Genomic DNA, 27,650 nt, shown 5'->3' with positions numbered 1-27,650 from the left:
CAACACAATGTTTTCAAGCCTTTGATATAACAACTTACCAGCAATTTTAATTTACTGATACTATTGCAACATGACTTGTGGTAACTCTATTTTTCAATAATAGGGCTTTCTGGTTGTCTTATTTACAGTAACAAGTACACTGCCACTCTAATCAACCATATAATAATCTGTAAACAAAGGATCTCTTTCCTCAGCAGGTCAGGCAGCATCTTTGCAAAGAGAAAGGGTTAACATTTCAGATCAAAGACACTGCCTGATCTGTTGAGTGTTTCTTGAGTATTCTGTTGTTATTTCAGATTTTCAGCGCCTGCAGTGTTTGTTTTCAATCCCTTTTCTCATTTTGTTATACAATCAAACATTTAGGGCAGATTTCTCCTGGCAGATGGCAGTGATGCCTCTAAAACAGTAGCAAAAGCTTACTGACCAGCAGTTGCTCTCAATCTGCTGCCATTTTCAGAAGGGCCAATCACTGTTTTGCCAAAGTGATTGCCTGATTTTTCAGGTAACCTCATTTTTTGACACTACATAGAAGGAGGCAATGCAGCCCACTGAATTTATTCCAGCTTTCAGAGCATTTCCATTTATTTCTGCAACCTACTCTCATGCCCATCAACACCCTTTTGATTTTCCTACTACCCTATACACCAGGGACAATTTACAGTGGCTAATCAATCTACCAACTAGCACACCACTGACCTCTTTAGTATGATTGCTGCAGTTCAATGATGTACATGGGTCCTGAATACGATTTCAGGATACAGCTGAGGCAACTAAATCTAGAGTGACCTTTAATTATTCTTCTGGAACCAGGAGAAGTAGGCGTACTCCACTGTGCTCTATAAAAACAATGGGGGTCTCCCTCTCTCTGAATCCAATTTCAGGCTGTCTGAGATGGCTGAAGAGGTCTCTGGGTTGCTTGATAATCAGGGCACTTGTTTGGCACTGGCCGACTACTGGCTGCATGGTCAGGAGGCTTGGACTTGTCTTTAGTCATAATGAAGGTCTAACCAGTGTACTTCACCAGTTAGCTCTGAGGTGGTTACATTTAACAGAGACTCAGCCCTAGTTGGTGGTGCTAAGCACATTGTGTTGTAGTGACAGTGCGTTGTACTATGCCTCCATTTTCATTTGATTCTCATCAATGAATAAGTTTCAAATGCATTTTCAGAGTAGGCCTTTCCGTCCCTCATGCCATTCCACCATTCATTAAGACTGAGGTTGATCTTTTATCTCAGCACCACTTTCCTCCCATGTCCCTTGATTCTCTGAATATCCAAAAATCTATTGATTATTTTCCGTAAAGTACTCAGCAACATAGCCTCTATGGCCCTTTTGGGTAGAAAATTGTAAAGATTCACTACCTGCTGAGTGAAATAATTTCTTTGCATCTCAGTCCTGACTAGATGATCTTTATTTTGAGACTTTAAACCTTGGTTTTAGGCACTGGACAGGAAAAATCAACCCTGCATCTCCATAGAATTATGAATGTTTCATTGAGATCATCTCTCATTATTCTAAACTCTAGGCAAAACAGGCCCAATCTGCTTAATCTTATAAAACTGCCATCTCAGGATTAATCTGGTGAACCTTCACTAAACCCTCTCTAACATAGGTATTTAGACAGGGAAACCAGACCTGGGTAAAATATTCCAAGTGCAATCTCACAAGGAACCTACCATTTCTGTAAGACATATTTACTCGTATTCAAATCGTACTGCCATGAAGTCCAGCATACTGTGTGCCTTCTTAATCACTTTCTGTACCTGAATGTTAAGCTTTAATCATTAATGTATGAGAATGCCAATACTTTCCAGTCTTACACCATTTAAAAAATACTCTGCACTTCTACGTTTTCTACTAAAGCCTACTACTTCATATTTTTTCACTTCTATCTACAAGGCCTTGCCCATTCCCTAAGCCTGCTGACATTACTTGCAAGTGTCTCTCTATCTGCCTCAAACTCACATTGCCACCCAGCACTGCATCATCAATACAGCACATCTGATCAAGGACAAATTTTTAAGCAACTCTTCACTATTTCTTTAATTCCTCTTCGAAATATATGTGTTCATCCAGTTTTATCCACTAGATTATTTGCTTTAGTACTGAAGGCCGTGCCTTTACCCACCTAGGCCCTGAGACTCTGGCGTTCCCACCTTAAAACATTTTGCCTCTTCTTGCCATTAAAATTCTTCTTAAAATCTGCCACTCATCAGTTCTGAATATATTAGAGGTGTGGCGACTCACCGTCTAGTCGGGCGAACCGGCTCGGCAGTCGGGTCGCGCGGCGTCGGAGCGACGAGGCCCAAGATGGCGGCGGGCCTCGTCTTTCCGAGCGACGGGGAGAACCCGCGCGCGGGAAAGTCCTGATGACGTAGGACTTACGTCATTGCCGGTTTTTTTTGGGTGGGAGTTTTTCTCCCTTAAAGGGCCCGCACAAGGCGGGAAAATAAACCAGTTCTGTTTGGCAATCCTCCGAGTAGAGTCTTGTTTTATTCCGCGGTAGCAACCGCTACATTGGTGACCCCGACGGTCCAAACGGCTTTTGGACCCGCGAAATGGACGACAGCGCAGCAGCCAACGCAGTGGCCCTCAAGCTGCCCACCTTTTGGACACTTCGGCCCAGCGTCTGGTTTGACCAGGCCGAAGCGCAATTCCACCTTCGGCAGATCACCTCCGACTCCACGAAGTACTACCATGTGGTTAGCTCTCTGGACCAGGAGACAGCCGCCCAGGTTGGAGACTTCATCCAGTCGCCTCCGGAGGAAGATAAGTACCCGGCTTTCAAAGATCTTTTGATCCGGACCTTCGGCCTCTCCCGTCGTGAGCGCGCCGCCCGCCTGCTTCATCTAGATGGCCTGGGGGACAGATCCCCATCCGCCCTAATGAATGAGATGCTGGCATTGGCCGAGGGACACAAGCCATGCCTGATGTTCGAACAGGCCTTCCTCGAACAGCTCCCCGATGACATCCACTTGTTGTTAGCTGATGCCGACTTCAGCAACCCCCGTGAGGTGGCCGCCCGGGCAGATGTCCTGTGGAGGGCCAAGCGCGAGAGCGGTTCGTCCGTCAGTCAAATCACCAGGCCGCGAGCCCAACGCCTGCCTCGCCCGGCCCCAGCAACCGAGCAGCCACGCCCCAGGAACGCAGACGACGACACGGGTGACCAGCTGTGCTTCTACCATCAGAGGTGGGGTGCGGAGGCCCGTCGATGCCGCCCACCCTGCAAGTTTCAGGGAAACGCCAGGGCCAGCCGCCGCTGATGGCTACGGCGGCTGGCCGCCGACAGAGCCTCCTCTTCGTTCAGGACAAGAAATCTGGACGGCATTTCCTCGTTGATACTGGAGCGGAGGTCAGTATTTTGCCCCCGACAGGCCGCGACACTCGTGACAGGCCACCAGGTCCTCTACTCAATGCCGCCAACGGTACAATGATACGGTCTTTCGGCACCCGTACGCTTCAATTACGCTTTGGCGGCAGCCGTTTTACCTGGACCTTTACCCTTGCCACCGTCGCCCGACCACTCCTAGGCGCCGATTTCCTTCGGGCCCACAACCTGTTAGTCGACCTGCGAAGGAAGTGGTTAGTCCACTCTAGCACTCTCCGGACCTATCCCCTGGGAGAAATCAGCCCACCAGCCCCGCGCCTGGACTCCATTACCCTTTCTGGCGACGATTTCGCCAAGCTCCTAGCCGAATTCCCATCGATTTTGGCACCTTCGTTTACAAATTCTCGGCCCGCACATGGGGTACGACACCACATCATTACCACAGGGCCATCCCTTCATGCCCGAGCACGACGATTACCTCCAGACAAGCTCCGCCTGGCAAAGGAAGAGTTCCATCACATGGAGGAGCTGGGGATTGTTCGCAGGTCAGACAGCCCCTGGGCCTCCCCCCTGCACATGGTCCCCAAAGCCACCGGAGGGTGGAGGCCCTGCGGCGACTACCGCAGGCTGAATGACGCCACCACCCCGGACCGCTATCCCATCCCTCACATCCAGGACTTCGCAGCGAACTTACACGGGGCCCGCATCTTTTCCAAAGTGGACCTCGTTAGGGGATACCACCAAATCCCGGTCCATCCGGATGACGTCCCCAAAACTGCGATTATCACCCCATTCGGCCTGTTCGAATTCCTTCGGATGCCGTTCGGCCTTAAGAACGCCGTGCAGACCTTCCAGCGGCTGATGGACGTGGTAGGCCGAGACCTGGACTTCGTGTTCATTTACTTGGACGACATACTGATCGCCAGCCATAACCGCCAGGAACACCTTTCCCACCTCCGCCAGCTGTATTCCCGCCTCCGCGATTTCGGCCTCACGATTAACCCGTCCAAGTGCCAATTCGGACTTGACTCTATCGATTTCCTTGGCCACAAAATCACCAGCGACGGGGCAACACCCCTACCCACCAAGGTGGATGCTATCCGCCATTTTGCCCGCCCCGACACAGTCAAAGGCCTACAGGAATTCCTTGGGATGGTCAACTTTTACCATCGTTTCATCCCTGCAGCAGCCCGTATCATGCGCCCTCTGTTCTCGCTGCTGGCTGGTAAGGGCAAGGACATCACCTGGACTGACGAGGCTGCGGCTGCTTTCGTTAAGGCCAAAGACGCCCTGGCAGACGCCACGATGCTGGTACACCCTAGGACTGACGTCCCGACTGCCCTCACGGTAGACGCGTCCAACACCGCGGTGGGTGGGGTACTGGAACAGCTACTCGAAGGCCGCTGGCAACCCTTGGCATTTTTCAGCAAACACCTTAGACCGCCCGAACTGAAGTACAGCGCTTTTGATTGGGAAGTTCTAGCGCTGTATCTGGCGGTCCGGCATTTCCGATACTTTCTAGAAGGCAGGCCTTTCACCGCTTTCACCGATCATAAGCCTCTGTCCTTTGCCTTCTCCAAAGTCTCCGATCCCTGGTCAGCTCGTCAGCAGAGACATTTATCCTACATTTCCGAGTTCACAACTGACATCCAACATGTCTCCGGAAAGGATAATGTCGTTGCTGATGCACTTTCCAGACCAACCATCCACAACCTATCCTTGGGTGTCGACTACACGGCCCTGGCTGACGCACAGCAAGCCGACGACGAACTGCCCAGCTACAGAACCGCAGTCTCGGGTCTGCAGCTCCGAGATTTCTGGGTTGGTCCAGGTCAGCGGACCCTACTTTGCGACGTTGCGACTGGTCAGCCCCGCCCTATTGTCCCTGCAGCCTGGCGGAGACGCGTTTTTGACTCGGTACATGGGTTGGCGCACCCGTCCATCAGATCTACTGTCCGGCTGGTCGCCAGCAAGTTTGTCTGGCATGGCCTGCGCAAACAGGTCAGTGAGTGGGCCAGGACTTGTCTGCACTGCCAGACGTCAAAAATCCAGCGACACACCAAGGTCCCACCACAGCAGTTCGAGCCTACCCATAGGAGGTTCGACCACATACACGTCGACCTCGTGGGCCCTCTGCCGGTTTCAAGAGGAGCCCGGTACCTCCTTACCATCGTGGACCGGTTCACGAGGTGGCCTGAGGCAACCCCCCTGACTGACATCACAACTGATTCCTGCGCCCGAGCGCTGCTCACAACTTGGGTCTCACGTTTTGGCGTTCCGGCCCACATCACTTCAGACAGAGGCACCCAATTCACTTCCAGTCTCTGGGCTGCATTAGCGAACCTGCTAGGGACGCAGCTGCACACCACCACGGCCTACCATCCTCAATCAAACAGGTTGGTGGAACGTTTTCACCGCCATCTAAAATCGGCCTTGATGGCCCGCCTGAAGGGTCCTAACTGGGTTGACGAGCTGCCTTGGGTCCTGCTCGGCATACGCACTGCCCCCAAAGAAGACCTCCGCACTTCGTCAGCTGAGCTTGTATACGGGGCGCCACTAGTTGTCCCCGGGGATTTCATACCTGCCCTTCAGGACCAAGGGGAACAACCCCCAGCAGTTCTACAAAGACTGCGCGAGAAGCTCGGCGCCTTGGCCCCGATTCCCACCTCATGGCACGGTCAAGCCCCATCCTGCCAGCCCAAGGAACTACGGGACTGTAAGTTTGTTTTCGTTCGCAGGGGCACACCTCGGGTGCCATTGCAACGACCATATGAGGGACCGTTCCGAGTCATACGGAATAACGGATCCACTTTTATTTTGGACATTGGAGGCAGGGAACAGGTTTTCACGGCGGACCGCCTCAAACCGGCCCATTTGGATCTGCAACAGCCTGTCGAGGTTGCCACGCCACGACGCAGAGGCCGCCCCCCTAAGCGGCAGCTGGCACAGCCCACGGACCTTGGGGACTGTCTCGCCGGTTCTGGGGGGGGTTGTGTGGCGACTCACTGTCTAGTTGGGCGAACCGGCTCGGCAGTCGGGTCGCGCGGCGTCGGAGCGACGAGGCCCAAGATGGCGGCGGGCCTCGTCTTTCCGAGCGACGGGGAGAACCCGCGCGCGGGAAAGTCCTGATGACGTAGGACTTACGTCATTGCCGGTTTTTTTTGGGCGGGAGTTTTTCTCCCTTAAAGGGCCCGCACAAGGCGGGAAAATAAACCAGTTCTGTTTGGCAATCCTCCGAGTAGAGTCTTGTTTTATTCCGCGGTAGCAACCGCTACAGAGGCTTCAAAGTCAGAATTTGTTTGATAAGGCTTCTATGAAGTGCTCTAGAAATATTACTGTGTTAAAGATACTAATAGTTAGAACAATTTGTTAGAAACTATTTGTGCCTCTTTATGTATAAGTTGCACATAAAATGTATTTTGCACTTATTTTGAAGGGTTTGCTGCCATTTTTGGTAGAAGTTCCATCCACTGGGAAACTGCCCTCACTCTAGGCAGAGTAGAGCTACTTCAGGTAAGGCATTCCTGGAAGAGAAGTGGCAGTAAAATCAACAATTAAGTTAAAGTTAAAAAAAAACACATGCTGGAAATCTAAAATAAAACCAGAAAATGCTGGAAATATTCAGCAAGTCAGGATGCATCTGTGGGAAGAGAAAGAGAGTCAATGTTTCAGGTTGGAGACTCTTCCCACAGATGCAGCCTGACCTGCTGAGTATTTTCAGCATTTTTATTTTATTTTAGATTTCCAGCATCTGCATTATTTTTTGATTTTGGTTTCGATCTAATGCAGGTGTCTTTTTGCTGTTGTAGTTCACACCTGTGATGATTCCATTGACATCCAGGGTACCTATTAATTACCTAGCAACACAAATTGCATCAAAAGCATTTCAATTTTAACTCTCAAAATATCAAGGAGTGTATCATATTGGAAGCATTGAATCATGTAGGTCTCTCTGCTGGGACATCATTTCATTTTTTATTAATTCCCCCAATCATTTTCATGCATTAATAGTCTCACAACCAGGAGCCCTGAGCACAGAGAGAAGCACCCGTGCTTCATTATCATTGGTTCACAGACTCCATGGTCTGGGATCCTGATGCTACTGCTGTTTGGGGTTACCACAGAAATAAATAGGACCAGCCTGCTCTCTGTATTGGAGAGGGGGCTCCATCCAGAAACCTGTGTGTCATTAGCCGCCTCCACCCCCATTATTCTCCTCTCCTCATTTTCTATAATCCCCCCCCCCCCGTAGCTGCCATGGGATGAACTCTTTAATAGACTCCCACGAGTAAGCTCGTGAATGAGGCGGCAGCTGCCTGATTAATACAGCTTGGGTTTTAATGCTTCGTAAAGGAAGAAAACCATGATAACAATTTCTTAAAGCAAGGATGGCCCAATTTCATGATTTTGTTTAATAATCCCTGTTTTGGTGTTAGCACTATGTGCCAAATATTTTTAAGGCACTATTAAAGAGGGACATCGAAGTTTTTAAATATAATAAATTCAAGTTGTCGTTTTGACCATTTATATCAACTTTTCTAATATTTTGTTGGTAAATATCTGATAGCTTAACCATGTTATACAATTCAGATTCCTTGAGATAAAGGAAGGCTGGAATAGACAGAAAGCTTGCCCTAGCTCCCTCACAAACTGGCACAAGTGAGACTGATCTACTCTCTGTTGTCATGAGACCACTCATCTCAAAAGTAGGGAACCTGATTTTTTAGATCCCCTCTCTTTTATTGCAAACCAGTGGGGAAAGGCAGCTACTCTCAACAAATTGGGCTCTTTTTGGAGGTTGCATAATAGAGTGTGAATATGGTAGAATAAAACTTATAGAGATTTGGTGTACACACCAGGTATAAATAATCTGTCCCAATTTGTATGTGTAAAGAACGATGTAACAATCTCCACCGTAAAATTGTCCATATGTACCAGGGTCAATGGGGATCCGCCCATTGCTCTCAACTCGCCAGATCTAGAATAGGGAAAAAGGGAGAAGCATAATTGTAACTTATATGGATTCAATAAGTGGCATCACACAGCTTCAAATAAACTCAACTTATCAAACAGTGGAAGAAAGTTGCTGGCAATCTACATTATACTATATGTAACAATTCTGATTTTGAGAATAAAAGTAAAGGACACTTTCCATTTATGTGTTACGCACACCTTATCATATCAAATTACAATGTGCCACATATCATGAATTGTTGTTGAACTGCAGTCACTGCTGCCATAATCAAGTGAAATAATAAATTGAGAGAAGTAGAACAAAAAACCCAGGGGTTGACTTTAACTGTTCAAGCCAGCAGGAAGTGGGTAGCAGCAGGATAAGCATTGGTTTCACACGTCACCCAATTCTCCATCATAACCTGAGGAAGTTCTGTGCTGTCAAAATCATTGCCTCTCGGATGAGATCTTAAACTGAGATTCTAGTTTTCTTTTAGCTGAATATAAAAGGTTCCACAAACAACATTGGCCAAGCGAGAGGAGCTTTCCTGGTAACTTCTGATGAAAAGTCATTGATCTGAAATGTTAACTCTGTTTCTCTCTCCACAGATGCTTCATGACCTGCTGAGTATCTCCAGCATATTTTGTTTTCACTTTTGGCTTTCCTTGTGTCTTGGCAAACTTTTATCCCCACAGTGAATACCAGGAAAATAAATATTCTATTTAGTTCGTTGCTACTTGTGGAATTTTACTTGATATTATTTTGTCAGGCACATTTATCTATATTACTCTGGAGACTCCTTTTCAAAAAAGTAACTCTTGGCATAAAGCTCATTGGAATGCTTTAAGGTTATAAAAGTTTCCATTATGTGCAAGTTTCTTTTCTTTGCAAAATGTTTGACAAGGTAACAACCAGATGGATTGCAATGGTATCCTCTGGGCCTATGTGCTCCTACTCTCCTGCTGAGGAAATCCCATTGAACACTTTCCTAAAAGGCACCAGTGTCATAGATTATTAGTTGCACACCTCAGCTTATATCTACAGATTTCACACTTATATCTGTGAGACAAATAGATTCCTTGAACTATGGCCATATCCCGTCTAAAAATGCTATGGCAAAACTATATAAACAAGTTTTTGAAAAGTTGTTCTAAAATTTAAGTTTTGACCACTTTTTTTTCACTGAGATCCATTACCATCATAAAAATATGAGTCAATATTTTAAATCAAAGTCATCGTTTGCCGATTGTAACTTTATTATGGGCAAGCTATGGTGATAAACAAAAATTACACCATCATACTGGAGGCAAAGATTACCACAGTTATTATAGAGTGACAATGATGAAGTAACTCAACCTTATTTTGTTTTATATGAACTCTTTCAACCCCTTTTAAGTTATGGAGCAGGTTCTGAGACAGGAGCAGCATCAGAGTCAACCTTCCACTAATCTGCATAGGTTGATGTTCACTGCCTTTCTCGATAGTTTACTGGACTTAAATGGTATGGATAATCATGCTGCAATGTTGCCTCCATTGCGGTGTCCTCTCAATTTTGAGGGGACTTGATGTTTGCTATTCACCTGGTTCAGGTGGAGGCCCATCTCAGTAAGGAGTTGGGCTTCCATGGAATAATAAGCCTCAGGTTGCTATACTCTGCCTCAGTTTGTGCTGTGCACAAATGCTCTACTAGCTGGAACTAGCACCAAACTGTATCAATTCTAACAATACCAGATTGCCTCTTGTGGCTTTCAATAATCTAAATAGGATACAAACTGCATCAAGCGAGACTTGCATCATGATGGTATTGTTTCAACAAGCATGTCTTGTCATTTAACATAAACTCACTTTGTCTCTTTGTATATACATTAAAATCACGATCAATCAAAGTGCTTTTATGGTCTAAAAGTTGTTCCTTGCAGTATTTTTTGTTGCATTTAAACAGTGTAGTCTGTCATTTTAACACAGTTGTAAAAGTTGCAAAAGAAGCGAAAGCTTCAAATGTGAGTTTCACTAAACAGCGCCATTGGGTTTCCTTGCTATGACACTGTCAGCTTTAGAATGGCTTTCACTATTGATGTTTTGCAAGTTCTTGCTGTTTCAGCATGGAGTCGGCTCTTAAGGGGATACACACCTCTTACAACTGCAGGGGAGTGCTGCTACTGAATGGATGGATGCTGTGGTGATGAGGTGGGAGAGTCACCTCTGTGGGTGGAGGCTAGGAGGCAGTTAGTGGCATCTGGTTAGTCTGGTGAATGGTGTTCAGAGAAAGAATGCTCCGAGTGCATGGAGGTCCTGGAGAGACAACTACTGGCAACAAGTTGCCAGAAGTCTCTGCAAACAAACAAGTGTAGTTACTGAATGCATGCTCTTAGGGGAAGCCAGTGACACAGGCAAATGCCCATAACTGCTCTGCTGATCCTGTGGGCTGAAGGAAAGGTAGATGAAGACTCCTGCCCTTGATGATGGAGCTTGTGTAAGTTTACTAAAGCAGCAAACTGTGGGGTGTTGCAAAGGATCAGCATTGGCAGCCTGGAATGACCCTGAAGAGAGGAAGCTGGAAGTGACCCTGATCCTGACCTCCACATGCAAAGCAGTTAAGGGTTCATGCAAGGTTGTCTTGAGGTCATAGGCGGTCATAGATCTAAGTGAGGACTGAATCTGAGTGTTGTCCCTTGAAATAGCATGGTATCAAGGAAAACAGGGTTAGTACAAGCTGTTGAGTAAGAATTGTTGTATCCTGGACAAATGAGGCTAAAAATCTCACATGCGAATATTGCATGTCACACTACTGCTGATGGCATTGGACTCTGGAAATCATGGTGGTGGGGTAAACAAAAACCTTGCCGAAACATCAGCATTGAATTTCCTGGCGGGAACTTCAAGACCCAGAAATGTGCACTAAATTGCCCTACTCCAGACTGTCAATTTCCAACAGCACATGAAGTTATTTTTTGAGTTGTGCAACTGTAATTTTACCCCTATATCCTCCAGATAATGTAGAAGAATGACTTAATTGATAGCTTATAAGTAAATACCTTATAAATCACTCAGATGACAGGACAAAGTCACATATCCATGTTTGTCAATGACACAAATATGTGCAATGTAGATCAAAGCATTAAATTAAAAACATATTAATAGTTCAAGTGAATAGGCACAACTGTGGCATATGGATTTCAATGTAAGCAGATTTGAAGTTGTTTATTTGGATCTATAAAGAGTGAAACAATGTCCTTTCTATATGGTGAGAAGCAAGGTACACTGAAAATCCAGACACTTGGGGTCTAATGTCATGAATAGGTTCAGAAGCAATCATAAAGGCAAAGGGTATGCTGCCCTTTATATTGAGCATATAAGTGGAAAGAATTCATGATAGGGATATATAACACCGTGGCTAGCCCATATCTGGAGACCTGTGGGCAACTCAACCGTTTTATCTCTGCACTTCAAACTGATTCATCAAGATGTTTGCTGCTATACATTAGAGTAACACAGCCCAAATGAGGTACTTTCAGTAGAGGCAGGACAAGTGGGGGGAGATGGTCTTGAGGGAGAATTGAAAAGAAAGAATGGAAATTTGCTTCATTCATCCTGAGGTTATTCTTAAGTGGAGTTCTCTTGAAGTGATTAGTGTTGTTACACCATTTCTCAAAGCAATCACATACAATTCCTTATTCTCCGTTTCATACGAGGATTGCAAGTTACCTCTGTTTTTCCAGAACCATCATCGACCATGTTATGTTTGGCAGCCATCTGAGGGCAGCTGTGTAGTTTTGAGGCATCAAATTCAATCTGTTTTACTTTTGCGATTGACTCAGTGACGTATACTTTTCCGAAACCCTCACTTTGATCCAAGTCTTTCCAATTCTTAAAGAACTGTTTGAACGTTGGAGTCTCTCCTCCTTCAGGAAGAACTTGAATCTGCAGTGAGAAACAAAGATTTAATTTCCTGCAGTAGCAACTTTACAAATGGCAATAGCTGGAATTTTACTGGCGCCAATATTTTTGCAGATTCTTGGTGTGTCAGATATTCAAGCAATCCCTTTATTGTGCTTTAGTTGATTGTCTCCCAACACAGGGCAGCTAAAATTATGTCAATAGCAGAGCACTGTGTGTGCTACTCCAGCAAGCAAAGCTTCTTCTGTCATGTTAGCAGAACTTGTCACTTCTCTTAGTGTCCTATTTTGGTGTGAACCCCTGCCAAATTAGGGAGGATCTTGCACTGTAGTTCAAAACCAACTAGGACCCTCACAGTGGCAAGATGCAGATCCTCCTAAACAAAGAGCCTGAGTTTGAATCAACATGGGATCAGTGGTACTGGAGATAAATGAACTTAATAATAAGAGCCCCCACAGGTTGTAGCACTTCCAATTGTCTGGTCAAGTTGATAGCAAGTGCTGTAAATTAGTTTAACTGAAATCTATGCCCAGTTTTCCAGTTTGGCCTTCAGATCAGAATGACTCTTGTACCAGGAAAAGGGACTGTGAAAATATAGCCCAGTCTAGTAACCACTGTCCCACCCAGATTCCTCTTCTGGAAAGAAGAGATTTAACCTTACTTTGTGTCAGAACCCAAATGTATTTACTAAATAAACACACTACAAATGAAATAGAATAGCAAATCACTAACAAAAAATGTTCTTTAACAATCTATAAATAACCTAACAAAATACACAGATTCTATGGTGTGAGGCTCCTACTAATTAAAATACTAGTATAATAGCTGTTGCATGTTTTGTTCAATATTTATACAAGTACAAATCAGGCATTATTTTTTCCATTTGATTTATTTCTGTTTTATATGGTTACGGAAAAATAGAGCTTCAAATTATCATTGAACTTCCTTTCAATGCTTGAACTGATGGTGATTAACTTTGCAGTCCTACTTGACCAGGGTAGATTTGATGCAAGGATTAGTCTTTTTTTTCTGGTTTATGCAATTTACAACTTCTGGTTCATTTTATCTGAAATGTGTACTAAACAGGCAAAGTTTTCATTGCAAGGAGGGTGTTGAATGAGAACATCTGTCAATCCTTTTCATTATGAGCCATGGATGGGCACTTTTACAATGTAGCAATGAGATTAAATACAATTTAAATTGCACAATTGAGTTGTCAAAGAAACAATAAGTGTTTCCCCAACACTACCTGAGGCATATATTGTCCCTTAAGCAGACTTACTTAATGCAAGAGCTGAACTTCATTTGAAAATCTCTTACCTGACTATTAGATGGGTAGCCCATTTTTTTGATGAATCCCTCAGCAGTTTTCATAGCTGCTTTCCTTTCCTCTGGGTTTGCATTTTTCCCTAAGTACCAGAATATTTACTTATTAAAAACAGTACATGGATAGTCATAAATTTGCATTTGATTCCATTTGCAATTTAATGTTAGATTTCAAATGAATTTATTATTTTAATAACTTTAATACTTATTTCATTCACCTCAATGTCATATCCTCATGTTTCTTACCTTCAGCCATACGTTTCCAATTGGTCACACTCTTTATGCTAGCAGCTAAAATAATACTAATTTCTGTCAACTCCTATAGGAAACATGTTTTCTTTTTCTCATTCATTAGGCTGAAATGGAAAATAAATCATCCAATTTGCTTGATTACCAAACCAAACCAAACCAAACCAAACCAAACCATTACTATTTGTCTAAAACATAATGCAAAGGCAGGGACAATATCCATTTACCTAAACCAGAGAACATATGTTTAGTTTGGCCAAATCCAAGGCTTAACGTGGGTGTAGACTCAAAACTGGTCCTAAAATGGATCATTTTACTGATAGTAGACAGGTGTGTATGGGGTCACTATAAAAGTTTAACTCAAACGCTGGCATAACTCACTGGCACAGAACACTGGCTTCCCAAAGTTAGTTGGGACTTTGCCTTGGAGATGAAAATCTTAATCCTCCCCATGGCATTTCCTTCCACCTCTTATTCACGAGTCACATGAGGCCATCAAAATTCAACATCCCCTACAATCCTGCCTTGAAAGCAAGCAACAGAATTTGTTTTGAAGAATCAGCTCAGTTCCAATCTCTCATCAATGAGCCAGTTCCTTTCCATTATTTCAGCTCCAAAGACTCTGTTTCCTTTATATATTCCATGGTGCTTCTAAATGTGATATAATGGACAAACAATATCCATGTTTCAGCACCTCATGCTTGCATGGCTAAAGCCCCTGGAAATGGCTTCAACAACATGAATATGGAGAATTGGTCTAAAAGGCCCTCACTTTACAATCTGAACCACTGAAACATTTCATTTGATGGCAAATTGCATCTGAATTAGCAAACCTCACAACAGTATTTAGAAAGAACTGATGAGTCAGCTTAATTTTCATTCACAGGACCTCAGCTAAGGGCAACTAAGGATGCGTATTCAGTGCCAGATGTGCCCGGAATTCATGCCCCTGGAGAATGACTATCATTGTTCCAGTTATCCTTGCTTACTTACACACAGTTATCTGTAATCTCACAGCTGACTTGGCAGTGTCACTGCGCATGTAATTTGCTGGTAACTTTGGTTACACATGGTAATCCTATACAAGGAGGAACAAGTTAAAGGACTCAAGGTGAAGCAAGCATGATCCAGAAGCTTCCATCAATAAGGAGATCTAAAGAAGGGAAGCTTCCAAACCAGAAGTCACCGGAAAATGTAACTCACATGATATTCTGCAATTGGTATAAATTAATCACTTTGAACAGTGATTCTTTGAACTTGAAGGATTCAGAGACATTCAGTGAATACAATAAGTCCCCATCAATAAGAACGCAGGAGAAACAATCAGCCCCTCATCCGTGCTCTGCCATTCAATAAGATCATGGCTGATCTATTAAATCTGCTTCACCTTCCCGCACCAACCCCAGATCACTTGCTTTTCTTAAAATCTAAAAATCTATCAATCTTTGTTTTCTTGATTCTTTGATCCTTATTTTGAATCTGGTTCTAGTCAACTCAGAGAGGGGAACAGTAATAGTTTTATACTTATGTTGAATTGATCACATATATTTTCTCAAATTGTAATGAAATTGATTTCAGAATCTGCTGTTTTGTACTTTTTTTTATGAAATGGAAAGGATCTTAGATATAAGGATTACTTCCAGTGCCGTGTGCTAGTGAGGGCAAGAATAGGAGGAGATGGCAAATGAATGTGTGGCTGAAAAATTGGTGTAGGGGGCAGGGATTCAGATTTTTGGACCATTGGGAACTCTTCTGGGACAGAGGTAACCTGTACAAGAGGGACAGGTTACACCTGAACTGGACCAATATCCTGGCAGGCATATTTTTAAGTGCTACTAGGGTGAATTTAAACTAGATTGGCAGGGGATGGGATCCCGAGCATCAGGGAGGCAAATGAGAGGCTGGAAAGTGATGCAGAAATCAGTGACAGCAAGTTGAATAGGCATGACAAGCAGGAGAATGGCAGGGAGTGAGGAAAGCCTATTGGATTAAATTGCATTTATTTCAATGCAAGAGGTCTGACAGGTAAACTGGATGAATTTAGGGCTTGGATTGCTACATGGGACTGGGACATTACAGCCATTACGGAAACATGGCTAAGGGAGGGACAGGACTGGCAGCTTAATGTTCCGCGTTACAGGTGCTTTAGGTGGGATAGGGGTGGAGGAAGGAGAGGAGGGGGAGTTGCATTTTTGATTAAGGGGAATGTCACAACAGTTGTCACAGATGAAATTACTGAAGGATCATCCAGTGAGGCTTTATGGGTGGAGCTGAGAAATAAGAAGGGGATGACCACATTGTTGGGGTTGTACTATAGGCCCCCAAATAGTCAATGGGAATTAGAAGAACAAATATGCAGGGAGATTATGCAGAATTGTAAGAAAATAGGGTTGTTATAGTAGGGGATTTTAACTTTCCTAACATAGACTGGGACTGCCGTACTGTGAAGGGCTTAGATGGGGTGGAATTTGTTCAGTGCATTCAGGAAAATTTCCTTGGGCAATATATAGAGGTCCTTACTAGGGAGAGGGCAAGGCTCGACCTACTCTTGGGTAATAAGGCAGGGCAGGTGACTGAGGTGACAGTGGGGGAGCACTTTGGGACCAGTGACCATAGTTCTATTAGTTTTAAAATAGTTATGGAAAGGGACAGAACTGGTCTACTGGTTCAAGTTCTAAATCAAGTTCTAAGGCAAAGCAAATTTTGATGGTGTGAGAGAGGAACTTGTAAAGGTCAATTGGAGAAGATTGTTTGCGGGCAAAGGGACCACAGGAAAGTGGGAGGCTTTTAAAGGTGAGATAGTGAGAGCTCAAGGTCTGCATGTTCCTGTTAGAATGAAGGGCAAGGCCGGCAGGAGCAGGGAACCCTGGATGACGAGGGATATTGAGGCCCTGGCCAGGGGAAAACAGGAGGCTTGGGTCAGGTACAGGCAGCTGGGATCAAGTGAATCCCTGGAGGAATATAGGGGATGCAGGAGTGTACTGAAGAAGTAAATCAGGAGGACAAAAAGGGGGCATGAGATAACTTTGGCAGAGAAGATTAAGGGAAATCCAAAGAGATTTTATGTGTATTAATGGAAAAAGAGTAACTAGTGAGAGAATAGAGCCCCTCCAAGACCAAAAGGGACATCTTTGTGTGGAGCTGCAGCAGGTGGGCAAGGTCCTTAATGAATATTTCTCTTCTGTTTTTATCATGGAGAAAGACATGAAGATTTCAGAACTGGGAAAAATAAATGGGGATAGTCCGCATTACAGCAGAAGAGGTGTTGAATGTCTTAAAAGGTATGAAGGTAGACAAACCTCCAGGGCCTGACCAGGTATATCCAAGAATACTATGGGAGGCTAGAGAAGAAATTGCAGGAGCCCTGGCTGAGATATTTGCATTATTGTTAGCCACGGGTGAGGTGCCGGTAGATTGGAGGGTAGTGAATGTTGTGCTTTTATTTAAGAAGGGCAGCAAAGAAAAACTTGGGAACTATAGACCAGTAATTCTACATCTGTGGTAGGTAAGTTACTGGAGAGGATTCTGAGGGATAAGATGTACATACATCTGGAAAGACAAGGGTTGATTAGGGGTAGTCAGCATGGCTTTGTGCATGGGAGATCATGTCTTACAAACTTGATTAAGTTTTTTGATGATGTGACCAAGAAAGTTGATGAGGGCAGGGCAGTAGATATGGTTTATATGGACTTCAATAAGGCCTTTGATAAGGTTTCACATGGTAGGCTGCTCTGGAAGGTTAGATCGCATGGAACCCAGGGAGAGTTGGCTAATTGGATACACAATTGGCTTGATGGTAGAAAATATAGGGTGATGGTGGAAGGTTGTTTCTTGGACTGGAGGTCTGTGATGAGTGATGTGCCTCAGGGGTCAGTGCTGGGCCCATTGTTGTTTGTCATCTTTATCAATAATTTGGATAAGAATGTACAGGGCACGGTTAGTAAGTTTGCAGATGACACGAAAATAGGTGGTATAATGGACAATGAAGCAGGTTATCAATAATTACAGGGGGATCTTGATCAGCTGAGTAAGTGGGCTGAGGAATGGCAAATGGAGTTTAATTCGGATAAGTGCGAAGTGTTGCATTTTGGAAAGCCAAATCCAGGTAGGACTTTCACAGTGAATGGCAGGGCCCTGGGGAGTGTTATAGAACAGAGGGACCTTGGAGTGCAAGTACATGGTTCACGGAAAGTGGAGTCACAGGTAGACAGGGTGGTGAAGAAGGCTTTTGGCATTGCTGGCCTTCATTAGTCAGAGCACTGAGTATAAAAGTTGGGAGGTCATGGTGCGGTTGTAAAGGACCCTGGTGAGGCTGCACTTGGAGTATTGTGTTCGGTTTTGGTCGCCCTGCTATAGGAAAGATGTCATTAAACTGGAAAGAGTGCAGAAAAGATTTACAAGGATGCTTCCAGGACTTGAGGGACTCAGTTATAGGGAGATGTCAGACAGACTTTACTCCTTAGAGCATAGGAGACTGAGAGGCGATCTTATAGAGGTGTATAAAATCATGAGGGACGTAGCTCGGGTTAATGCACTCAGTCTTTTTCCCAGAGTTAGGGAATCAAGAACTAAAGGGCATAGGTTTAAGGTGAGAGGGGAAACATTTAACAGAAACTTGAAGGACAACTTTTTTTACACGAAGGATGGTATCTGTGTGGAATCAGCTGCCAGAGGAAGTGGTTGAGGCAGGTACCATAACAACTTCTAAATGACAGTTGGACAGGGACATGGATTGGAAAGGTTTAGAAGGTCATGGGCCAAACTCTGGAAAATGGGACTAGTGTGGATGGGGCATCTTGGTCGGCATGGACCAGTTGGGCTGAAGGGCCTGTTTCCGTGCTGTATGACTTCTGTGTACACATTCAAAACAACAATTAAAATGGCAAAATAAAGAGGGTGTAGTTCCACTAATGTTCCCCTGGTGGTGCTGTTGACAACAAAGGCTCTTTATAGCTCACTGGCACCACCTGGCAGTAGTTCCAAAGTTTGCAATGTGCACAGTAGCTGAAATTTATGCTCTCTGCACACACTCGACCCCAAACTTTTTCCCTGCCCCACTTCCCTTACACTGCTCCTTGGAATCAATCAGCCTGGAGGTCTTTTAACAGTTCATGACTGTTAAGAACTTTTATAACTTTTTTGTTAAATATCTCGGACAATCAGAGCCACTTCAAAACAGTTCAACTAGATTTAGATATAACTATAAAAAACTTAAAAATTCCTTAAGCAACTAGAAATTAATTAAAGTTAAGTGTTGAAAAATCAGAAAAAGCCATGTATCTTTATAATCAAAGATGGTAATTGCCGACTAGAGGGAATGCCATGTTAGATCTAGTTTTAGGAAATGAACCGGGACAGGTGAAGGATCTATTGGTGGGTGAGCATTTGGGGGACAGTGACCATTGCTCCTTAACCTTTAAAATTGTCATGGACAGGGACAGGTGCAGAGAGGACAAGAGGTTTTTCAATTGGGGAAGGGCGAACTATGAGGCCATAAGGAGAGAATTTGGGAGTGTAAATTGGGATGTCCTTTTTTAAGGAAAATGTACCATGGAGATGTGGTCAATGTTCAGGGATCTTATGCAGGATGTTAGGGATAAATATGTCCCGGTGAGGCAGAGAAGGAATGGCAGGGTGAAGGAACCGTGGGTGACGAGAGAGGTGGAACGACTTGTTAGGGAGAAGAAGGTAGCATACGTGAGGTATAAGCAGCAAGGTTCAGACAGGGCCCGTGAGGAATATAGGGTAGCGAGGAAGGAACTTAAGAAAGGGCTGAGGAGAGCTAGAAGGGGACATGAAAAGGCTTTGGCTAGTAGGGTTAAGGAAAATCCCAAGGCCTTTTTCAAGTACGTGAAGGGTAGGAGGACGGCTAGGGTAAAGGTAGGTCCGATTAAGGACAAAGGTGGGAGAATTTGGCTGGAGGCGGCGGAAGTGGGAAAAGTTCTCTGTGAGTACTTCTCTTCGGTATTCACCAGGTCTTGATGATGCGGAAGGGAGTGCTGGTAGGCGTAACGTTTTCGAGGTTGTAGATATCAAGAGAGAGGATGTGTTGAAGTTGTTAAATAATATTAAGACAGATAAATCTCCGGGGCCTGACGGGATTTTCCCCAGGCTGCTTCGACAGGCTAGGGAGGAGATTGTTGAACCGCTGGTAAGGATCCTTGAGTCCTCGTTGTCCACGGGGATGGTGCCGGAGGATTGGGGGGTTGCGAATGTTGTCCCCTTGTTCAAAAAATGTAATAGGGATAGGCCAGGGAATTATAGACCGGTGAGTCTCACGTCTGTGGTGGGTAAGCTGTTAGAAAGGATTCTAAGGGATAGGATTTATGAACACCTAGAGAATCATGGACTGATTAGGGACAGCCAGTATGGCTTTGTGAAGGGAAGATCTTGCCTCACAAGCCTGATAGAGTTCTTTGAGGAGGTGACCAGGAAGATTGATGAGGACAGTGTGGTGGATGTGGTTTACATGGATTTTAGTAAGGCGTTTGATAAGTTCCTCATGGTAGGCTTCTTCAGAAGGTCAGAGGCCAAGAGATCCAAGGAAGCTTGGCTGTGTGGATTAGGAGTTGGCTTGCATGTAGAAAGCAGAGGGTTGTGGTGGAAGGAGTGCCCTCGGATTGGAAGGCAGTGACTAGTGGTGTCCCGCAGGGATCGGTTCTGGGACCTCTACTTTTTGTGATATTTATAGATGATTTAGGTGAGGGGGTGGAGGGCTGGGTTAGTAAGTTTGCGGATGACACTAAGATCGGCGGTGTTGTGGATAGTGTGGAGGGATGTCGGAGCTTACAGAGGGATATTGATAGGATGCAGAGCTGGGCTGACAAGTGGCAGATGGAGTTCAATCCGGAGAAGTGTGAGGTGGTACACTTTGGAAGGACAAACTCCAGGGCAGAGTACTGGGTGAATGGCAAGGTAGTTGGCAGTGTGGAGGAGCAGAGGGATCTGGGGGTTCATATTCACAGTTCATTGAAAGTTGCCTCACAGGTGGAAAGAGCAGTTAAGAAGGCCAATGGGATGTTGGCTTTCATAAGTCGCGGGATTGAGTTTAAGAGCTGCGAGGTGATGATGCAGCTTTACAAAACTCTAGTTAGGCCACACTTAGAGTACTGTGTTCAGTTCTGGTCGCCTCATTGTAGGAAGGATGTGGAGGCGTTGGAGAGGGTGCAGAGGAGATTTACCAGGATGCTGCCTGGATTAGAGAGTATTGAATATGAGGAGAGGCTTAAGGTGCTAGGGCTTTATTCACTGGAAAGGAGGAGGATGAGAGGAGACATGATAGAGGTACATAAAATACTGAGAGGAATAAGAGTAGACAGTCAGCGCCTCCTTCCCAGGGCACCAATGCTCAAGATGAGAGGGCATGGCTTTAAGGTTATGGGTGGGAGGTTCAGGGGAGACGTCAGGGGGAGGTTTTTCACCCAGAGAGTGGTTAGTGCATGAAATGCACTGCCTGGGGTGGTGGTGGAGGCAGATACATTGAACAGGTTCAAGAGCTTGTTGGATAGGCATATGGAGGAGTGTGGGATGGGGGGATATGCGGGAGGAAAGGGTTAGGTAGTGTGAGGGTGGTTTGATGGACGGCAGAACATGGTGGGCCGAAGGGCCTGTTTTGCGCTGTATGGTTCTCTGGTTCTATGGTAAACCTGAGGCATTTGCAGTGAAATGCATCCAGCCCCTCAGCTCAGGCCTTTGGTGTTTCACCTTCTCAATTAAGTGGTAAGTCCAGTGGCAACACAGCACATTAGATGTGCTGTCATCCTACAACACTCCGCTAAACGAACTCAGCAGGTCGAGCAGCACCTGTTGGGGGAGGGGAAGGAATTGTTGACGTTTCAGGTCAAAACCCTGCATCAGGACTGATTGTCAGATCATCTTGAAATGTCAACAATTCCTTTCCCTCCACAGATGCAGCTCGACCCGCTAAGTACCTCTAGCACATTGTTTGATGCTCAAGATTCCAGCATCTGCAGTCTCTTGTGCCTGCTGTCATTTAACGTCCAGCAAACCTCTGATTTCCTCACTTCAATGTTCAGGTGTAGAAACAGAGGTGAGCTGAAGAGTGAAGAGGATGTGGTCAGCAGTCTTCACAGAACTACCAGCCACAGACGTATGATTCAGCCCACCGGACGTGCAACTGTTTTCTTGGGTAAAAACGGGTTGAGGGGTCTGGCTGTGTACCTATGTAGAACAACCTAACTGGAAATGCAGAAATAAAGTCTTAATGTCACAGCTGTGAAGTGGTCTGCTGTTGCATCTCCACAGGGTCTGGACATGGTTCCTCAAATCAATAACTGAAAGTAAAGAAAAACTGCAGGCGCTGGAAATCTGAAGTAGGAACAGAAAATGATGGAAGCATTGAACAAGCCAGGCAGCTAATGTGGAAGGGGAAACAGAGTTAACGTTCCTGGCCTTCAGAACTGGGAATATAAGAAAACAAGTCAGTTTTAGGTTGCAGAGACATTGGGAGGAACAGATAGGACAAAGAAAATATCTCTGACATGTTCACTCAGATGATCCCAATGTTTACAGAGCCATCTGGTTAATAGGTTAATCAGGACATGTCTTTTTCCTTAACTGTGGCTTCCCCTCTCCCATTGCTGAAAGAGCCCGGACCCTACCTCATCTATTTCCACACTTCTGCTCTCACCCTTTCTCTCCCGGCCAGTTCTGACATTGCACTTTCAACCTGAAACATCAACTCTGTTTTTTTTCCCCACAGATGCTGGAGTGTTTCCAGCATTTTCTGTTTTTATTTCCTCAAAGCAGGCTGATTACAAAGAAATAGCTGGGTGATCATCCCAATTGATTGAGCTCATTATCAATTATTATCATAGAGCCTCTGAACCACTATACATAACATACAGTATATCATCTACATGCTGTTTATCTGCATGTCATTCACACAATAATAACACAGATCAATTTTCTGGAATAAAAGTATTTGCTGGAGAAAATATTTGAGTTTATAATTTATGCACTTCAATGCCAGTGGCTGTATAGATTATGAAATAAATAACAATTCCTTCTGCAAAAAAAAGGTCCAAGCTAGCCTTTCTTCAGTATTATTAATATTCATACCTTTCCAAATAAATATCTTTCTATCTGCTCCATTGTCCAGTATGAAGCACTCCTCAGTCAAAAGCAGATCACATGAGAAAGGGTTTTCTGCTGATACCAGTGAAACTTGCATGGATCCACTGGCGTCCGAGACCTGAAGAAAGACCAATACACACTATATCTTTCATCACTGTGTGCAGATATATGGTTGTTAATATTCTTTTAATTCATTTTTAAACCTTTGCAAAGATCAACAGAGTTCTACAGAGCTGAATCCATGTTTTAAAGCATTTCATATTAAAAATTATTTCAATATAATTTTAACTCAGCTATTCAGATTAGAGGCATAGAAATGGTACAGTTCAGGTATTGAGATGGTAAGTTACCAGACTAGAGATCCAGAGACCGAAGTACAAATCCCACCACGGTAGTGTGGAATTTAAATGCAGGTAATAATCTGGAGTTTGGAAAACAATTACAACTTTTCCAAGGAATAATGAGCACTAAAACAAAAAAACCCATTTGTTGTAAAAACTGATCAGGTTCAATAATGTCCTTCACGGGATGAAATCTGCTGTTTTTAACCAGCCTGGCCTATATGTGACTCTCAACCCACTCCATGTTGGCTGGCTCTGAAACTCCCTCTGTAGTGGCACAGCAACACATGAGTTGTACATTACCACTATGTTCAAACAGAGCAGGAACACAACCGTTCAAGAAGGTGGCTCAACACCATCTTTTCAAGGGCAATTAGGGATGGGCAATAAATGCTGCCTTGCTAGTGACATCCAGATACTGAAAATTGAACTTTTTAAAAATAAAATCAATCATTTGGCATCCAAGCTGAGTGATTCCAGTCTGAGGAAACAGAAAGCAAAGCTGAGCCCGATCCTTTCCACACCTTATGCTGCTTTTCCACTAGGGCCCATTGCATCAGCTCTGACTGCTGACTGCTCTTCCCCTTCCAGCTCAAAGCTGGCATTGTTCTTATCACCGGCTAAGATCACTCCATTCAGCAGAAGAGCTGATTAGGCTCACAATCTTCCCCAGTTGTACAAGCGACCCCAATCATATGGAAGTCAACGTAGTTGTGGGGCAGACAGTGTGTGAATTTTCTGCTTCCATTATACGATGTAACATATTTCCAAGCAGCTATAAATAAATATGATTTTTCTTCTATTTGAATAAAGCCTATTCTCATAATCTTATAAACCTCCCACCCCTTCTTATCTAACAAAATCGACTCCAAACAAACAGACACTTTAATCATTATGGCAGGAAAAAGAGACCCAATTAGAGGGGCTAATATTAATAAAAGGGCATTCGGACTAAGCTGCCACAACCAATAGTTAATGTTCATTAGCAAGGAAACCAAATCAAATTTAGAACATACTTTCTCTCTGATTAATATATTGTTGGTAGCAGACAATGTGACAGGCAGGCCATAAATCTGCAGGCTCAACTGAGGCCTGGGTACACTCCTGTATCACTGCAATTAAGGTGCAGATTAACTTCACACAAAGTGCTGGAGGAACTCAACAGGTCAGGCAGCATCTACAGAGAGAAGTAAACAGTCGACATTTATTTCCCACCATGGATGCTGCTGACCTGCTGAGTTCTTCCAGCATTTTGTGTGTGTTGCTCCAGATTCCAGCATCTGCAGAATCTCTCGTGTCTCCGTGTGCAGATTAACTTGCAATCTGGTGATAAAATTGATCTTGGGTGGTGGCAGAAGACAAACAGTAGTGAACTGGTAGACTGTTCACAACCTATTGCTCTCAATAGACAAACTCAGTGGGTAAAACAGGCTGCAATTCTGTCATTTCTAGCTCCATACTGCCGTACAAGGCCAGTGGCTTCTCTTCTGCTTCTGCATTGCTGTTACTCTGGTTCAGTGGGTGGGGTAGCAGAGCCTGGTAGTCTGCTGTTTATTGTTTTATCACCAGTGATAACAATGTTGGCAGTGATTTTAAATAATTTTACATAATTATTACCTTCTCCATGCTCACACTGGGTGGCTGAAATTCCTGATCTAAATGTGCTCATCATTACATACACTTTGCCCTAGGCTGTTTCTTTGAAATGTGATATCAGTAAATTGCCATTCACCGAAACTACCCCATGCATGTCAGTGAAGTGAATATAAAGGTAATAAAGGGATTGGTGGGGAACCAGAATGTGCAGAATACCATATAGAGTTTTGCCATCTTCCTGTTCGACACATCAGCAACAACATCTTCATCATCATCCCCTTCCTTCAGCTCTGGCTTCACACCAAGGACCTGCAAGAGGAAAAGGAAAACTTTTTAACATGCTATTTCTAAAGTTAGAATCTCCATGAACACTATTTACAGAATAACTATTCCAAGGTAGTTATAATCAAATGTGGCTACTCTCTTAAATATTATTTAGAAAGCAGCAAAAAGCTGCTTAAAAATAAAACATCTGGCTGACAATAGTGAACTTCAAGCCTTTTTGGGATATAGAGAAACATAAAAGTCATTTCTAATTTAAAGTCAGGACTGATTTTCAAAGCTAAATGTCAATAAATGCCAAGTGTTATTACTTTGTAATCTTTATTCTGACAGGGTGTTTTGCCTCACACCATTTATAAGTCTTTTTAAATACTGACAGGTGTGTGCGCGTGCGTGCGTGTGTGTGTGTGTGAAAGAGCATGGTGCGTGCGTGCATATGTGTGTGTGTCGCGTGTGCATGTGTGTGATGCGTATGTGCATGTGTGTGTGAGTGTGGTGCATGCGTGTGCATGTGTGTGAGTGTGGTGCGTGCGTGTGTGGTGCGTGCATGTGTGTGTGAGTGTATGCGCATATTTGACTCACTGGCAAAATGAATCAGTCATATGCCTACACCATGCACGAAGGGTTAGCCACCATTATGATGCACAAGTCTCATTAGAATCTAACTGGAAAGCTGTCTCTGAACACCAGCTGGCCCGGGGCTACAGGATGCTTGGTCAAATGAGACGTGGATGGCAGTTGCAGGGAGTCCTGTGTGTGAAAGGTTTGTGAGGTGGAGGTTTGTGGAGTGGAGAGGATGCATCTTAGCTGGTAGCAACTGTTGTCGTATTGCAAAAACAGATAGAACACTCCAGCTTCCTCTGGCTTCAAAAACAAAACAAATTTCAAAGATACTTCTGACCTTTGTGTTCAACATTGAGCAGCGGCTTTTTAAGAAACACAGCCGAAGCTGCTCAATGTGGGCAGAGTTAGTGCAATGCATGTTCCACCTGCATTAAATGTTTCAGTGGGTAATTAGGACCCAACTGCACAGATAGACCCAGCCCCCATACTGCGGGGCATTAAAGATGCCCAGATTAGGGGCAACCAATCCGTTATAATTAACTCAGTTATCTCAGTTATTTGCACCATTCGGATGCTTTTATCACGAAGTGGCAGCTTGGTTAGTTATACTTCCTTCCACAATTCATAGTTTCAGCCTTTTCATCCTTTACTTCAAATATCCAACAGCTGCAGGTTTCTCTTTTCACTTTTCCCTGTGAAATTACATTTGTTAGGCCAGTCCTTGCTAATATTTCCCCTGTTTTTTTTTAGCAGAAATTGATTTAATAGCTTTTACTGCTATTGTGGTAATTTATCTCTTCTCACTTCTATGCGTATGATTTCAAACCAAAGTTCAATATTTAATTCAAAACATAATCTGTGTCGACATTTGTGTATCCTAATGCACTGAGCTGGTTTGGTACATTTAGCTGGTCAACACAAGAGGTCATTCTAATGGAAGAGCAAGAGAACACAAAATGGTCACATAAGGTAGGTCATGGGATTCATGTTATCGAATGCTCCGATGTTGTATGGGCAGTCTGCCTGTTCAGGCAATTGAAGAAAGCCCCAGGGAAATAATTTTATTTACAGCGTGGTAACAGGCCCTTCCAGCCCAACAAGTCCACGCCGCCCATTTTAAACCCAAATTAACCTACCCGTACGTCTTTGCAATGTGGGAGGAAACCGGAGCACCCGGAGGAAACCCACACAGACATGGGAGAACGTACAAACTCCTTACAGACAGCGACGGGAATCGAACCCCAATTGCTGGCGCTGTAATGGTGTTGTGCTAACCGCTACGCTACCGTGCTGCCCAAATAGTTGAAGAAGAATAGTAAATTCATTTTCTGTTAGTCAGCATTCCTCTTCAACAGTGCCAACTAAGGTACATTAGAGATTTACACTAAGTCCATAAATTAGTTGCCTCATTTGTCCTTTTAATTCAGCACATTTAACAGTACAAGTGCCTTGACCAACCTTGTCCCACCTTTCTGTCCATTAGAACCACATCCTGTGTTGATGGACCAGTGCAGTGCATTAAGTGTGCATGTAGCGATACAGAATCACACCAGGATCCCACTATTCTGCTGCACAAGATTGGTTAAGCATTAACTTTCGGCATCACTGCCTTCCCTTTTCACATCCCAGGCTGGCAACAAGAGATTACTGGAAGCCTATTCCACGATGATGAAAACGACGTAAGGGGGGAGCTTTCATGGGGACCACTTCCTGTCCTTGACAATGCATACACAGAAATGTCACCTTTTATATCAGTGTCCTCCATTCTCCCATTGGCCTGTCAGAAGCCAGTCTGTGTTATGAAGACTTTGCATACTCCAAGAATAACAAACTAAATGTAGGGGACTGAGATACAGCCACCAAATCTGTGTTGCTGCTCTACAATCTGCAGATAGCTCCATGATCTTTAGTAACAGGATGTAATTGCACAACAGTACGTCAGGGAAACTGTCTCTGGAAACATGCATCTGGCCTTTATATGTGGGCTAGGTGGACTTGACAGTGGAAGGCTGATTCC

At 44.3% G+C, this 27,650-nt stretch overlaps 1 protein-coding gene across 1 annotated transcript in view; it reads right to left on the bottom strand.

Moving 5' to 3' along the window:
- scin (scinderin) overlaps positions 1 to 27,650 on the bottom strand; it is a 124,020-nt gene that overhangs the window by 42,547 nt on the left and 53,823 nt on the right. Inside the window, exons 5-9 of the mRNA XM_052015922.1 lie at positions 25,004 to 25,096; positions 22,836 to 22,968; positions 13,500 to 13,588; positions 11,988 to 12,203; positions 8,185 to 8,306 (exon numbers count right to left, since the gene is read on the bottom strand). Coding sequence (XP_051871882.1) covers positions 8,185 to 8,306; positions 11,988 to 12,203; positions 13,500 to 13,588; positions 22,836 to 22,968; positions 25,004 to 25,096 — 653 coding nt within the window. The remainder of the gene's footprint in view (positions 1 to 8,184; positions 8,307 to 11,987; positions 12,204 to 13,499; positions 13,589 to 22,835; positions 22,969 to 25,003; positions 25,097 to 27,650) is intronic.

The sequence above is a fragment of the Pristis pectinata genome, chromosome 5, assembly GCF_009764475.1.
Source record: "Pristis pectinata isolate sPriPec2 chromosome 5, sPriPec2.1.pri, whole genome shotgun sequence".
In the NCBI taxonomy this organism is placed as follows: Eukaryota; Metazoa; Chordata; class Chondrichthyes; order Rhinopristiformes; family Pristidae; genus Pristis; species Pristis pectinata.
This window is presented reverse-complemented; position numbering and strand designations above follow the sequence as displayed.